Source organism: Phallusia mammillata, chromosome 3, assembly GCF_965637545.1.
Source record: "Phallusia mammillata chromosome 3, kaPhaMamm4.hap1.1, whole genome shotgun sequence".
Lineage (NCBI taxonomy): Eukaryota > Metazoa > Chordata > Ascidiacea > Phlebobranchia > Ascidiidae > Phallusia > Phallusia mammillata.
In genome coordinates this window covers 17962013-17977206 of record NC_137254.1, presented here as the reverse complement: position 1 = coordinate 17977206, position 15194 = coordinate 17962013, and the positions used below count along the sequence as shown (strand labels likewise).

The following is a 15194-nucleotide window of genomic DNA, read 5'->3' as shown; positions in this document are numbered from 1 at the left end:
TTATGCGGCCATGAACAAGTATATCAAAATATATGTACTGTGGGGCTGTGACGTAAATAAAACTCTTTTGTTAAATATGTTGACTTAAAAACAGGTCTCAAACAATTTTATGGTTTGGAAAGAGTATTACCAGCACAGTATTCAAATGCGTCAGACTTTCTGTACGTCTATTGTATGCAAACAATGCGAAAACACAGGCACCGCAAGCGTCACAATATACATGATGACGTCATCAACAGTTAAGACTGATCGTCAGACCGTTTACTTTAGATCGATCTGTGCATCGAGGTAGAAATTTATCTCGGCAAAAAGGCGCTATTAGATGGCATATTGGTGAGATAATTTACCGTCCCTCGTGATTTTAAAGACAGTTACTGAAAACAACCTAAACTGATATCCAATTTGCCACTAGATACTAATAACAGTGAAAATCTCAAAAAAAATCTACTTACATGATCTTGATAGAACAAGCAGGACGAAGACAAGCATTGGTTCGTACATTTTGTTTCAATTCGTTCCTAAACTGTTTTTACAGTTCTATACCCCAAATTTCTGCTCAGAATTTAAACAGCATCATTTGTTTTATGATTTCAAAATCTTTAAGCAACGGTTAGTAATCACAAACTTTAAGTTGCGAATTTGCGTCAATAAAGCACCTTAGAGACAAACGAACATTCTGATGTACCGAGTCGGTCTCCAAAGCCAGAAAAAAACTAGAAGGGTGGCGTAGCACATATTGCCCTTGCATATACACTATAACACATATTTTCTACACTTCTTTTATATTGTGTCCCATATCATCCATTGTCTTTTATAACCTTGGTTGTTTCTGCAAGCAAAAACTTATGGGTCTCCCACACATGCAAAGTTGTAAATAATACATTTCAAGAGATAACCATGAGAAAGTCGGGTGTTGTAAGGTAAACCACAGTGGTCGGTACTGTGCATCAATAAATATGCTTTATGGAGTACAAACTATTCAAATTCAGTCCATTTATACATTTTTGAAGGTTTTTCTATTTCATGGTCTAAAGTGTTAAATAGTGAGAAAAGAGGCTAAAACACAACAATCAGCTCCTAATACACAAATCAGCGCGAATTGCACATGACTGTTGGGGGCGAGTGGAGTAAATGATAGAGCTACAGGTTGAACACAAGAATCAACACCTATAAATGGTGCACTGTACAAGCTGTCCAAATTTCATTTAATTCAGACATAGTTTGAAAAATTGACCCTTTTTGGGGGGCTAGTGGGATAAATGCTGGGGCAATAGGGTAAAACACAACATTCTACACCTATAAATGCACACTCTACAAGCTGTCCAAATTTCATTCAATTCCAACACTATGCGCACTGCGGCACAGTAGTTAAAAGCATTGCTGTAAACAACACATGGACCAACCGTTATGGTACTTGTGACAATCCTTCTGTTACAAATTAATAGTTTTTAAGAAAAAAAAGTTGTTCAATTTTTTATGTTGCGTACTTTTTTCAAACGATGAAGTTAGTATAACCACTGTCGCTACCTATCCAAACATCTTGTTTGAAAATTGTTGGCGCTTAAGCAATACGGCGTGCTGGTATGTTTTCATTAGGCCTACCGTACAATCTGTCTAGCGCTCGAATCCACCACAGGTTAAATTTTTTAGACTGCTGGGCCTTGTCATGTTAAAATGCTTGCCGACCGGTTGATTCGGTACAATGACGTCACTCCTGTCGGAGTACGGTGTTTGTAAGCACAAATTAAATTTTGCATTGACTTTCTCACAATGGTGCAATAAACCGTAAGGACAATATTTATCATTTGCCGACAAAAAATTATACGGGTGATCAGTATTACAAAAAATCGAAGCAAAGAAGTTAGTTTACATTGATATACAAAGTGCATTATCACCAATAAGCGCAAACACATATTAATGTAATCATGCTCAAGTATTATTTAAACCATGTCGTGCTCGTGCATCACATGATCACAGGGAGACGAACAAAAATTCTCAACCAAAAATTGCCAACTGTCGGCACCGAAACTTCCAGCGTCATGGTCGTAGTAGAAAACCAATTCATCACCACCTGTAATTTCGTTAAAGTGCTTCCGTTCGTCATTGCTCACTTCCGTTCCCACGTATAAGACCATTACCTGAATCAACTTACTTTAATAGCTGATGGAAAGCACTTTTTATTTCACAAATCGAACGATATAAATATAGGCCAAATAATTTGAAGTTAATTTGCGAAGATTTGAAGATCATAAATGAAACACAGATAAACGTTTTTTGAAATCCAAATATTTACATTCATAAGTTTTTCTAAAATAAATACATCAAACTGGCGAAATATGGACACTTTTGTTGGTTAATTGTCAATAGTTTTTCTGCCAAGCAGCGTCAAGGTATCTATCATTATGCAGCACTTACGTTATCAAACTTTTCTAAGAAGTTTTTCGCTCCAACTTACGTAAAACTTACATTGTAGCCCAACCTTCGAGCTTGTTTAGCTGGTCCAATAGCATCATCATCAGAAATTCGGTCGGTAAAAATCGAAATACCTCTTTGAACTCTTTCATCTCTCATCCCGGCCTCAGGCGTCATAAGATTGTCAAGTGCGTAATTAATAGCTGCACCAATGTTCACGGATTCTACATAAAAAGCTTAAATATTACTGACAGATCAAAAACTAAGAATGGAAAACATTTTCATTGTGACGTAAAATCTGACAATGAATAGCTTTTAATATATATATTTCGCCTAATGGCATCTTTAGTTTCTATAAAAACCACAAGATAAAACACCAATAAAAAGAAATAAATTAAGAAAGTTTAAATTATTATATATTTGCCATTCTTCTTTTCCACTGCCTTGTCCCGAATAAGTTGAATCTGACGACGCTTGCTAGCTCCATAGTCATTAAATTTTATCGCACTTGATGCGATTGGACTTTCGCCAAACCACAACATTGCACTTTTCGCAGCATCTTCAGCAATAACATTGGCACTACAAAATTTTAAAACGGATGAAGTATTTACAGCTTTCTAACCACGGACGATTCGAAAAATTCTGTTAGCGATTAAAATTTCATTTGTCGTATCAGTTTTAGTGCTCAGAGACTGGTTAAACAACAGTGGTATGAAATATGTAAGCCCCGATTTGGACATTTCTGATAATCCCTGTAAAATGTTTTTGACTACTCACGTATTCCATCCTTCAAATATTGAAATTATTAATTTTCGACCTTCTGGAATCGATACGTAAACCAAATTGAGAAAATCGTAAACAAAATAAGGAGGGCAGCTTCCTAAAAATCAGTTGCTTCAATGAACAATGTAACATCCATCTTAACTCCAAAACTAACTTCCACAACATGGTGTCTCATGTTTCCACGTTCCATTGCGCATGCAAACGTTTGTTTCGTGACCAACTGGATAAACGAAGTAATCAACATCTGAACATTTGTACTGACAAACCGAACCTGCGTTGTTTTCATTGAAGCAAGTTACTTCACCATGAGAGAGGAATGAAGGTTGTATTGGACAATCATTGCCTGGATGTAAAAAGCATTCGGTTTGCTCGACCATCAGAAGGTTTGAAAAAATAGTGTATGTTAACAAGAAATACCAGCCAATGGTTTAACAACAGACGGGTGACATGCAGAAGCAGCGATGTTACACATATCTGTATCACAACAACAAGTACAGAACGAACTGGTTTGATCCGAGTTACATTGTGTTGAACTGCCAGATAATCTCGTGTTCTGAAACAAGTTGCATTTCATTTTTAGCACTTGTTGTAGTTTCGCCTTATTTACCTGTAACATATTTTCTCTGCAGGTATTCTTTTCTTTGCATTGTTTGAAAATTAGCTGGCGGCTATTATGGATGCGTCGTATAACAGTTTCGCAAGAGTTCTGCACAAGATACGGTTATTTTGATTAGTTGCCTAATTCTGAAGTAAAAATAGTTGCATTTTACGTTTTTCACGCTTTTGAGCTGCGTAGAGTGATATTAGTTGACAACTGTTTGAAGCAACAGTTATTTTAAAGCCTTGTTTAAATTAACAACAGAAACCTGTGGCTTCTGGCTACGTTACCTGGTTTGGCATGCATTCCTTTATTCTTCCGTTTACGTCACAGTCTTCAAAACTTGTCCATCCCTGACACGTCATGCACTTCAAAGCTATATGGATACAGTAAAAGTATTTTTTAAACTTGACCGAAAGCCGGCGGTGACGTTAAACTAAAGAAAGGTTAGCTAACGGTTGAAATTAAATCCTACAAATGTTAAAAATAAAGCAAAGTCACGTCCTTAAAGTAATTGTAGCGCAAAAATAATTGAAACATAGTTAAATACCAATCGTTCCATGCAGTAAGACAAGTATTTATGAAGTTGTACGTAACTTACCGTGGATTGCACTCAAGACCGAACAAGCCACCAGCAGAACAATGAAATGTCTAAACGATGTCATTACTTGATAAGGGTTAACTTGAAACTGCAACTCGGATTGTTGGTTCTATTTTTTAAACGTTTAAACTGATCTTCATTCAACTACTGTCCCGCAGGGCACGACAGATACGTGACCAAGCCACTGCGTGAACATAACTCAACTTTATTCAAAACAAACTTTTACCAAATCTGTAAACAACTTCTCCAGGTCAGATTCGGCCGCTATGCCCATTATGGTCTGGGTCTGGTTCGTTTTACACTTGTATAAAAACTTTAAAGCAACGAGTTTGAAAACTCTTGCTGTAAATCATGTTTAAAGAGCGTGCCCAACTACAATACTTCTACCCACTGTGCTAAATTCTAAGTTATAAGTTTTGCACAAAAGTAGGACACGTTACGTACATGATAAATATTTTCATCCAAATGCGAAAGTATATTAAACAATGTGACATTAGAGTGTTTCTTCTGTTGAAATTTTGTTAACAATCACCAATAGTACAAAAACAACTTGCAACTTGATCAAACTCACTACATCAGTAACCTGATAACATGGTTTATTTAAAACGTGTTAGTGTACCAAGTGATCACACGGATACCAAGGCATTCAAAAAAATGCCATGTGTCAGGTCTGAAATTCACGCGATGTGGTCGTAATTCCATTACGCCAGCAAAAAGTTTGTTTTGTGGCCAACTGGATAAACAAAGTATCCAGAACTGAACATTTGTCAGGACAAACCAAACCTGCTTTGTTTTCATAAAAGCAAGTGACTACACCATGAAAGAGGAATGAAGGTTGTATTTGGCAATCATTGCCTGTATGTAAGAGGTTACATTCGGTTTCCTCGACCTTTAGAAGCTTTGAAGATATAATCTACGACAATGTTAACAAGAAATACCAACTAATGGTTGTATAGCAAACAGGTGACATGCAGAAACCCGAAAATGCGATGAAATTGATATTGTTTTAACCTTATTTTAAAAAACAGAATTTGCACAAAGCTAAGTAGTATCAAAACGAGTGATTTATTTTAAATTTCAGGTTATTTACAAAGATGTAAAATGATGGTTGTTGCAATTTAAAAGCATTAACACATTTTTTCTACAGCCACTCCCTTCATGTTGGTTTGGATTTAGGTTCCGCGCAAGTGATGGCTCGTGTTGTATAAACTAATTATCCTCTAACATTTTGCCAAAATTGCTATAACACTAGAAATTGATGTAAATATAAACCCACCGAAAGTCTTTATGAATCGCGAGACCAACTTGTGTTGTAGTTTATGTAAATGAAACACCGAAATAATTTAATATAACTTTTGGAGTTAATATAACTTTTGGTTCAAGTTGAAAATACCAAGCACCTATAGAATACATACGTGATATAGCCTAACACCTCGATTTCACCTTTTTGTTAAAAAATGCTGCTGACTTTCTTTTGCAGTTTCACCCTTTTTATTGCTGAAATCAAATACTTGCGTAAATCATTTTTTAGCAGCATGGATAAAATTAGAATAAGCAACCCAACATTTTGCAGAAAACTATGCAGACAACTGAGCTCTTTTCGAAAAACCATTTATTGGGCATTCTGTGCATATAATATTAAGCTGCAATTTACATGTTAATATTGTCAACAGACAATGGATAAAAGTGACATATGTTGTTGGATAGAAAATGAACCGATTAAGCCAAGTCAAGTCAAAATTTATTGCATAATCACTCTATCATCTCAGTTCCATTGTTGAACGGATACGTAAAGAGCAAGTACACCGAAAAAAACATAGGTTATTGAGCCAAGTTCCCTGTTATTTGAATTGTGGTTGAAATCGGTTTTCTGGATTTTGTCCTGCCGTAGGATCGCAACCGACCCCACGAACCTGGCAGGGTGCGGCCACTTGCATAATCAAGGTTTTGTACACTGAAAATTATAGGATTGAGAATGCAGTATCTGACCCTCAGACAGACAACAAGCTTTTCGACGATCGCTGTTTTGCCAAATGTAATATTAAATATGGAAACAGGTTCAAGGAACAAAACCAGTTGGTAAAAATCTTTGTATGTACATACAGTTTCAGTAAACATTTATATGCATGTCAAGTGCTATGTTGATCAGCCCAAAAGCATTTGCAAAGTACAATGCTGGGTCCAATTCAAAACCCAGTGTATAAACCCTAGGCCAAACAGAATCAACCGTTCTACGTAATAGTTTCACGGAATATATATTTCCAGGGGCGGCTCGTGCTAGGGTGCTGCGGAGCTGCAGCACCCCCTAGATATTTTTACTTAATACACCTACCATAATATTACAAATAACTTTCATTATTTTTATTTTTTTTATTCCTTAGCAATATATAATAAGCATAATTTCCGCCTTAATCACCTTTTTTTCATTAAACAATTTTTTTTTGGGAAACACTGATGTATATCTATGCTGGAACTGCAGCTCCAGTTTTCTGACGTTTCATGACGTTTTGCGGTTCTGCGCATGCGCACTTTGAAAAGCTACATGCTGGGCGAAATAGGAGCCAGGGTGCTCGCGCAGCTCCACCAATCACGTAGCGTGTGACCTGGGCACCCGGAAGTAGTTGTCTGTTCCGCGTTTATTGTGTGCCAAAGCAAATCACGTGTACCATCAGGTTCGACAATGAGTACAGTACGACAGTTATTTTTTTTTAATCATTTTTACAGTTTTTGATTGAAAGGTTAATCATGGCTTTTCAAGATTCTAATTCGGTGACTGTAAGTGAGCTTCAGCAACTTAAGATTTCGCAGTTATCAAGTGCTGAAAAGGTAAGTATAAAGAAAAAAGGGCGTCCAACGCCTGATATTCAACTTTGTCAGCCAGGAATGAGCCACAACAAGAAATATATACGCAGTTTTAATTCTAAATGGTATCAAAAGAAAAAATGGCTTTGTGGTTGTGAAGTTAAAATGCACTGTTCTGTTTTCCATGTTTGCTGTTTGGAGGTGATGAAAAATGCTGGACAAAAGATGGTTTTACAAATGTAGCCAAAATAGGTGAGAAAGCAGAAAAACATGAGAAGTCAAAGAAGCATGTGGACAATGATGTTTCACTTTCACTTTTGGGAACTGTATATATTAAGGAAAAACTTAGTGAGGCGTATAGACTTTCAATTATTGAACACAACAAAACAGTGGAAAAAAATCGTGAAATTTTGTCCAAAATAATAGACTGCATTTTGTTCTGTGGAAACTTTGAAACTCCCTCACGTGGACATGATGAAAAAGATGAGTATTGATATAATGGACATGTACTGTTTGTCTAAACCAGAGGCGTGCAACATACGGCCCGCGGCCCCTATTTTTGTGGCCCGCGCAGACTTCAAATTACTCTAACAATTATGAATACTTTTTACTGTTAGAGCATGTAATGTTGCTATTTGTACATCATTACTGGCATCTTTGACTTCGTACAACGTGACACAATGATAAGGTTTTATCCACTGTGACGACATACCCCTATTGTTGCACCATAGTGGGCATTATGAAAAAAAAGTGCCTTTCTAGCAATGATTCAGTAACATGATTTATATGTGCAGTAAATATATTGAGATTTATACTACAAAAAGGTTAGCAATGTGAAAATGTCTTGCAGCAAAAAAAGAAAGATTGATTTTGAAAGGCGAAAGTTTAATAATGAGTGGAGTATAAAATACTTCGTTGTTCAAAATCATCAAGATGTAGTTTGCTTGGTTTGCCAATACACTATTGCAGTAATGAAGGAATTTAATATCAAGCGACACTATAGCACAAAACATTCAGCTACATATGATACCATTGTGGGTCAATTGCGAGTTGACAAAGTGCAACAGTTAAAAAAGTCCTTGAGCAAACAGCAGCAGGTGTTTTGTAGTTACAAAAAAGACATCGAACTTGCCACAAAATTGAGCTTCAAGCTATCTGAAGCAATTGCCGAGAAGGGAAAGCCGTTTAGTGATGGTGAATTTATTAAGAATTGTTTGGAGATATTTATTGAAAATGTCCGGAAAAGAAACATTTGGTGGACCAAATAAGCCTTTCTCGTTTTACAGTGGCTCGCCGAACAGATGATCTTTCAAAAAATATCGAAGTTTCTCTGAAGGAAAGAATAAGGAAATGCTCTGCTTTTAGTATTGCTTTGGACGAGAGCACGGACTTAAGCGATACTGCCCAGCTAGTTGTTTTTATACGAGGAGTGACGAATGAATTTGAAGTAATTGAAGAATTTTTGGACATGGCAAGTATGAAATCGACAACAACAGGCCAAGATATTTGCGAGGAGGTAAAAAAAATAACGAAAAAATTTGAAATAGATTCTTCTAAGTTGGTTGGTATAACCACAGATGGAGCCCCATCAATGGTGGGAAAAAATAACGGATTTGTCAAAAGATTCTTGGGTGCTATTGAAGCTGAAAATGTTTTGGTAAGCCATTGCATCATTCATCAGGAAAACTTGTGCTCAAAAGTACTGGATTTTCGCGACGTAATGAAAAATGTGGTTTCCTGTGTTAATTATATTATATATATAGGATGTAAATTATTTTTGTGCAGTAAGATGGCTTAGCAGAGCTGCCACTTTGAAAAGATTTTGGAGTCTTAAGCATGATATTCAAACTTTTATGGAAAGTAAAGGTCAAGACGTTTCCTTTCTCAAAGATGAGACATGGCTGAATGATTTTGCTTTTTTAACTGATATCACCCATCACCTTTCAGAACTGAATGTGAAACTGCAAGGAAAGCATCAGTTAGCGAATAAGATGGTTGAACAGATTTCTTCATTTCAAGCTAAACTACAACTCTTTCGATCACAGTTGAGCAAAGGATTCCTGACTCATTTTTCTTGTTTGGAAAGTAGAAAAGTTAAAGTAGAAGACTGCGTAAAATTTGTTGCGATGATTGAAAAGTTAATTTCGGTATTTGACTTTCGCTTTGAGGATTTTCGGAAACACAATGCTGACTTTCAACTTTTTGCTCATCCATTTGACCAGGTGGTGGAGAATATTCCTTGCAGCTTTCAGTTAGAAATCATAGATTTACAAGAAAATGTCGATCTCAAACGGGCCTACCAAGAAAATGATTTAATCACTTTTCACAGAGGCTACGTGTATGGAAATTGCATAAATCTAGAAAATCACGCTAGAAAAATGATCTCTCTATTCGGAAGCACATACTCCTGTGAGCAGTTCTTTTCAAAAATGAAGCTATTCAAGTCAAAATGCAGAAATCAGCTATCAGATGAGCATTTGTCAAGTCAACTTCGAGTTGCCACTTCTTCTGTCAAAGCTGACATTGACAAGATCTCGGGAGAGAGGAGATATCAGACATCGCATTAATCCAAGAGTAACTTAATTGTGTGTGCTTTTCTTTAAAATAAACTGTTTAAAAAATGTATGTGTTGCTTTATTGTCTGGCCCTCAGCATCATTTTAACTGCAAGTTGTGGCCCACTGCGATAAACAGTTGCACGCCCCTGGTCTAAACAGTAGCTGCTAAATTGCTTCACAGGAAGTGTTTCTTAAGAATGAACATTCTACAGACAAGATAATAGTGACCACCAAGCACATCCTATTGTTGACAAAGAAAAGCTAGTTACTGAAATGAAAATGTTTCTGTAGATCTGATGTTTATGATTACTTTGAAAATAATCTAGATGATGTTTTGACAAGTGAAATTACTAGGATGAAAAATCCTTTTTGCTGTTTCCATGAGTCCTTCTAAGGCAAAACAGTTTGGATGCAAACCTTTGTTAGGAACACCATTATTTCCAAAAGACTTGCACTTGCAGTGCTAGTACTACTAAATAGAAAAACAGTTTCTCAGTTGTCATTTGGAATCAAGGAAGAAGCTATCAATAATCATGCCCAAACTATAACTTCATGATTCATTTTGGTTGTAAAAAGGAAGCACAAGGTTTAATAATATGTTTTAAATTTAAGTGGGTGTTGTAAATTTTAAAGCTTGAAGGAGTTTTGCACTTAAAAAAAGCAATTACAAGCTATTTGCCAGCAAATAAAGCAGCAAGTATAGCAGTTAAGAATCTGAAAGACAAATAATAGTCTGTACACAAAAATTCATAGAAAAGATGTTAAAATAAACAAGTTCTGACACAAATGTAAAGTGGTTGTTAAATTTGTCAGTTATGATACCAATAAACAGCTGCATGGCTAGTTTTTTTGTGTGTGACAACAACCTGTGAAGTGTCATAGAATATGTTAAACGCTGACTGTGACCATAAGTTACTTAAATGAAACAGGACCATTTTTTTAAATGTTGTCTAACTGTAACTGAAATACTTTTTTTTCTGTATTCTTGTCGTGTTTTACCGTATTTACAACCGCTTCGTTTTGAGTCCGTGTCACGTGTGTTTTTGTTCCACATTATTACTGCATGTTATTGAGTTTGGCCCGTCGCTGTGCAAGTAAACAAAATACACAAATGATATCGTCTGCTGTTTACACTCGTGTACATTATTGCGTAACAACCATTACGTCACAATGGAGTTGCTAATTAGGATTTGTATTACTTGTTTTTCTACACAAAACAATGGCAAGAAAACTAGAAATGTAGCTTTTCTATGTATTGCTAACTTATATTTGTTCAACAAAGGCTAAAATTTGGAGCAGCACCCCCACAATTTTTAGGCACGAGCCGCCACTGCTGTAGATTGAAGATGATCAGACTTACTATCAGTTAACTTAAGGATCCCCTAATTGGTGTCTTACTATTTTCTTAAATGGTGTCCGATTTCTCGACAAGTAAAATGGATTAATTTTTGAATTCAGGCAACGGCGTTTTCGTTTGGAAAGTGATTTCAATCTGTCGAAATCTAGTACATGTCAAACAGTTTACTTATAAAACAAAGTTGACGAATTCACAGCAAATTTTTTATTCCATTATTGTTTCCTCATGCCAAAGTAAAAAAAAATGTTTGCTGTTTTCACATACCATTGTACAATATTCCATGGTCTGAAACAAAATAAATATGTTTCAGGCAAAAAAAATCATTTTAAACTATATGACATAAAGAATAAGACGCAGTATTTCTTAAACTTTATGCAAAACTTGCATTAGTACATACCATAGCAAAGAATGATGCTGTTGAATAAAGGTTCAACTATATACCTCTTGAAAGTTAATGGTCTGTTGTTAAAATAAATTGTTGATTCTGCAAAATTAAAAAGTCATTTTGGTTGAACACTAAAATGTAAACAAATAGACTCTATTTAATAGAGCCTAGTTGTTTATTTCGTTTGGTGAAAGAACACATAGCTACACAATTGCACTGAATCACCAAGCTGGAACAATGGCACAACTAAACGCGCAGCAGCTACACCGTATTATGAAGCGTTATGTGGCGAGAGCTCACCAGGGAGTGAGTTTGACGTTATGTAAGTACGTAGTACTGCAGGAAACGTTGGTGGGCCTTTCGAGTGGGTCCTAGAATCTTACAACAAGTGCTAGGAAAGACGGAGGGGTTCAATAGGAACGAAGCTCACCAGGATATTTTCAGGCGCCGGAAGGAAGAACACACTCACAAAAGAGCGAAAATTTTGTTTGGGATATTCTACAGTATTGGTTTACATTACTTTAAACATGGCAGATAGGTATGGTTGTCACTTCCAACAACAAAAAATAAAAATTTTAAAACCTGCGTTGCAAATATTGTACTATTATAGTGACATGATCAATCACGCTATAGTTGTGATCGTTAGGTGAAAACAAATTGCTGTAGTATTGTAGCGTTAGTTTTCTAACCTCTAATATGTAATGTTCCAGAACTGCATGAACTTAAATTGAAGTCAAGGCTCAGTGTTCCATCTGAATAAAAAAACATTAAGTAATTAGTTTTAATTGTTCTTAATTTGTTAACCTAGAAACCTACCAGGAGTTTTTGACCAGCGTTCTCTTATAGCAAAACCTTCGTACGATTTGTTTACAGATTTCCATTTTTCGGAACCCAAAAGTTGGCAATCATCGGCATTATCATCTTTAATAGTAAAAGCAGGTATATAAACAAAAAATACATTTCAAATTGGCTAAACACAAACATGAAAATAGTTTTGCTCTTGTGGCTCACTTGTGTAATTAATAAAATAGTAGCAAAAATAAATAACATTACTTGCCTGGATATATTGAATGATTCAAAGACAAGTAACACATTGAGAGATAATATGTGTAGCAGCAATCTGTAGCACAAGATTTAAAGAATTCAAACCACCATAATTAGTTATATTTTATGATAGACTATGTTGATTAGGCCCATTTCAGAACTGTTCCGTTTCGTAATTCGAATTTATTTAAAGAGCTGGTCAAACAGGACCAAGATTGCTTTATTCTGACTACAACAACCGCTAGTTACCAGCAATTAACTGCTATTACATTTAGTCTTAAGAATGATTTTTGCTTCAAATATGTATCAGCTCTAACTCAACATCTTCCCTTACAGTCGTATAAAAATTTGCTCTTTGTCTTTGATCATTATGTGCTGAACCAGCCATGGATTCTTTAAATAAAGTCGTTAATTCTAAAAGCTTTTAAACAGATTTACCTTTTCCTTGTTGAAATCCTTGAATCGCGTAACTACATTTTCCTGCATTACAAATAATGCGTATTAATTTTATGTTAAGCATTTGTTTAATTAGAAAATACGCTTGTTTGTCTTGATTGCAGTTTGTTTGTCAGTGAGAAAACCACAAGGATGTTTCCGTGACAGAAAACGTTTAGAAACACTGATGTAACATTGCGTTGTAAATGCTTTTATTTTTTGCCTGCATTGGCACGTACGTTTCCCTCAAGCAAAACAACCCTGCTTAGACCCTGTTTAAATTGATGCCGTAAAAACGTGACTCTTTCAACAGGTGGGTCCGTGCGTTATGAGGAACTCACGATTCGAATTTTAATGTCGTAAACTCAAACACGTTTTGGTGTGGCGAATAACAACCAAATGTGTTGACAACTAAATAATAAAACCGAAACTGGGTGATAGTGTAAAACTGTGTGATTGGAGTACCAAGTATCTAAAAATATTTTGTCCAGTTCAGTACAATTAACGTGGCAAAATTTTTGAACCAATGCTGCATAGGCTTTCTGTGATTTAACAATTCCCGACAATAAACAACAAAAAATACCTGTGATATTAATGCATTCGTTTCCATCACAGACAGAAAACGGCCCCACAATGTGTGGTTTTTCCGATTTGCTTGTGCAAGTAGTGATTTTGTAACCTGAAACAAGAACATTGTAAGCACCTCTAAGTCAAGTAAGTGCGCCTGTGAATGAAGGCATTCTAAAATAACAATTTGAATCTCCTAGGTGTGGTAGTTGCGAGCAGGTTTTTTTTAAGGTTTGGTTTGGGTGACCGCTAAGTAGTTTTAAGAGACCGCAAGTGTTTCATTTAAATACCAAAAAATAGCCATTTCCAAATTTTGGGAAACCGCTGGAGAAATTTGAAAACACCTTAAAAAACACTGGTTGCGAGATCTGCAATCAGTAAGCACAATTGTTCATCGTTTTGAGAGTAGCGTGTCTAAACTCTGAAACTGCAGACAATAAAAATTACAGCCAGATTGCTGGCATTCCTTTATCAAATAAAAACACTCTTTTCCGGAAGAGCAAACTACAATATCAAGTCGATTTAAAAAAACTTACAAGAGTCACTTCGAGTAAACTCTTTTTCAGAGAGCGATTTTTTTAACGGTAGGTTCGATCAACACTGTGCACTTTAGTCGTTGCGATTTGCGTATTGTAACAAATGTACTATCACACCAAACTCAATTTGATTTTGTGTATTTTTCACACCACATCACTTACCTTTACTTTAAGTGAAAAACAACAGAAACGCTAGCACAAAACAGTGGGTCATTGTTGTAGCTAGTTTTACACCTATTTTCCACATTTAGTTTCCATGTTGGGTGATGTACTCATGGTAGGTTTCATTTTTCCGGCGTTAACAATGTTCTTTGTCAGCGTAAAAAAATCAAAAATAATCTGAAATTCACCTTTTTTCAAAAAAATTTTGTCACAGCTGTTAATGTCTTGTAGTCAATTTAGCGATTGTAATCTTGTTTAATTAAATGCAGAACCGATAAAAGCACAAGTCATTTGGCCTGATTACCCCTGTTGATCAAATGAGCAACATTTTTACCTGTTCTGTATCAGTCTAGTGTCCTCTCTGTCACATCTAAAGTTCCTTTTTCAAATAGAAATGAATCAGCAATAGGTGACTGGGTAAGGATCCCCTTAAATAGCAATTTTCGTCCTGCAAGCATGACAACGATTCATACTAATTTTTTTCTAATTCGTTGTTGGAAGAAGAGTAATTTATAAACGATTTTTGCTCATTACTATTATCTTTAATCACGGAACGTGATGTGACAAAATAAAGGTGTAACGCGTGAAAGTTCAGAGTTGCAAGTCGGATCGGGATTTTTGGACAAGTTTCGAGTTCGGGCTGGGTTTGGGTTTAGGATTTTTTGAACAAACGGGCTTGATTCCAGGCTGACTTCCCTTCCTGTGTCCGCGATATAAAAAATAATAAACAAGCTAAGTAGCTAGTATGTTCAACAGTCCCAAACCGTTATATTTAAGCCTGGTTTATTATTGTCCACTGTGTATGTATTCTTTATTATAGGCCTGTCAATCAAAATTTCCAGCCAAACGGGCTTCTCTAAAACGATTCGGGTTCGGGTTCAGGTCCGCTTAAAGCTCTGTTTAAAATGATTTTAAATGTTACGTTACATAGAAATGGCCAATGTTCAGAAAGAAA

At 35.8% G+C, this 15194-nt stretch overlaps 2 protein-coding genes across 2 annotated transcripts; one reads left to right on the top strand and one right to left on the bottom strand.

Annotated features, from left to right (window-relative positions):
- Positions 1 to 1032: 1032 nt before the first annotated feature.
- Positions 1033 to 4623, bottom strand: LOC145217570 (collagen alpha-1(XII) chain-like). Its single transcript, XM_080084840.1, has 9 exons — positions 4395 to 4623; positions 4084 to 4169; positions 3803 to 3901; positions 3613 to 3748; positions 3350 to 3538; positions 3190 to 3292; positions 2837 to 2991; positions 2467 to 2636; positions 1033 to 2138 (listed from the first exon to the last, which is right to left on the bottom strand). The coding sequence occupies exons 1-9, from the start codon at positions 4456 to 4458 to the stop codon at positions 1941 to 1943; spliced, it is 1200 nt and encodes a 399-aa protein (XP_079940966.1). The 5' UTR covers positions 4459 to 4623; the 3' UTR covers positions 1033 to 1940.
- Positions 4624 to 9049: 4426 nt separating this feature from the next.
- Positions 9050 to 9763, top strand: LOC145219769 (general transcription factor II-I repeat domain-containing protein 2A-like). The gene has a single exon (XM_080087081.1). It carries the CDS (start codon positions 9050 to 9052, stop codon positions 9761 to 9763), a length of 714 nt encoding a protein of 237 aa, XP_079943207.1.
- The last annotated feature ends 5431 nt before the right edge of the window (positions 9764 to 15194 follow it).

Excerpts from the sequence above, each read along its gene's own strand:
- LOC145217570 (XM_080084840.1), bottom strand. The coding sequence starts at position 4,458 with ATGACATCGTTTAGACATTTCATTGTTCTGCTGGTGGCTTGTTCGGTC. Across the intron at positions 3,539-3,612 it reads TGTTGTTAAACCATTGGCTG|GCAATGATTGTCCAATACAA; the intron begins GTATTTCTTGTT and ends TTTTACATCCAG. Across the intron at positions 2,139-2,466 it reads CTCGAAGGTTGGGCTACAAT|GTAATGGTCTTATACGTGGG; the intron begins GTAAGTTTTACG and ends AAGTTGATTCAG.
- LOC145219769 (XM_080087081.1), top strand. The coding sequence starts at position 9,050 with ATGGAAAGTAAAGGTCAAGACGTTTCCTTTCTCAAAGATGAGACATGG.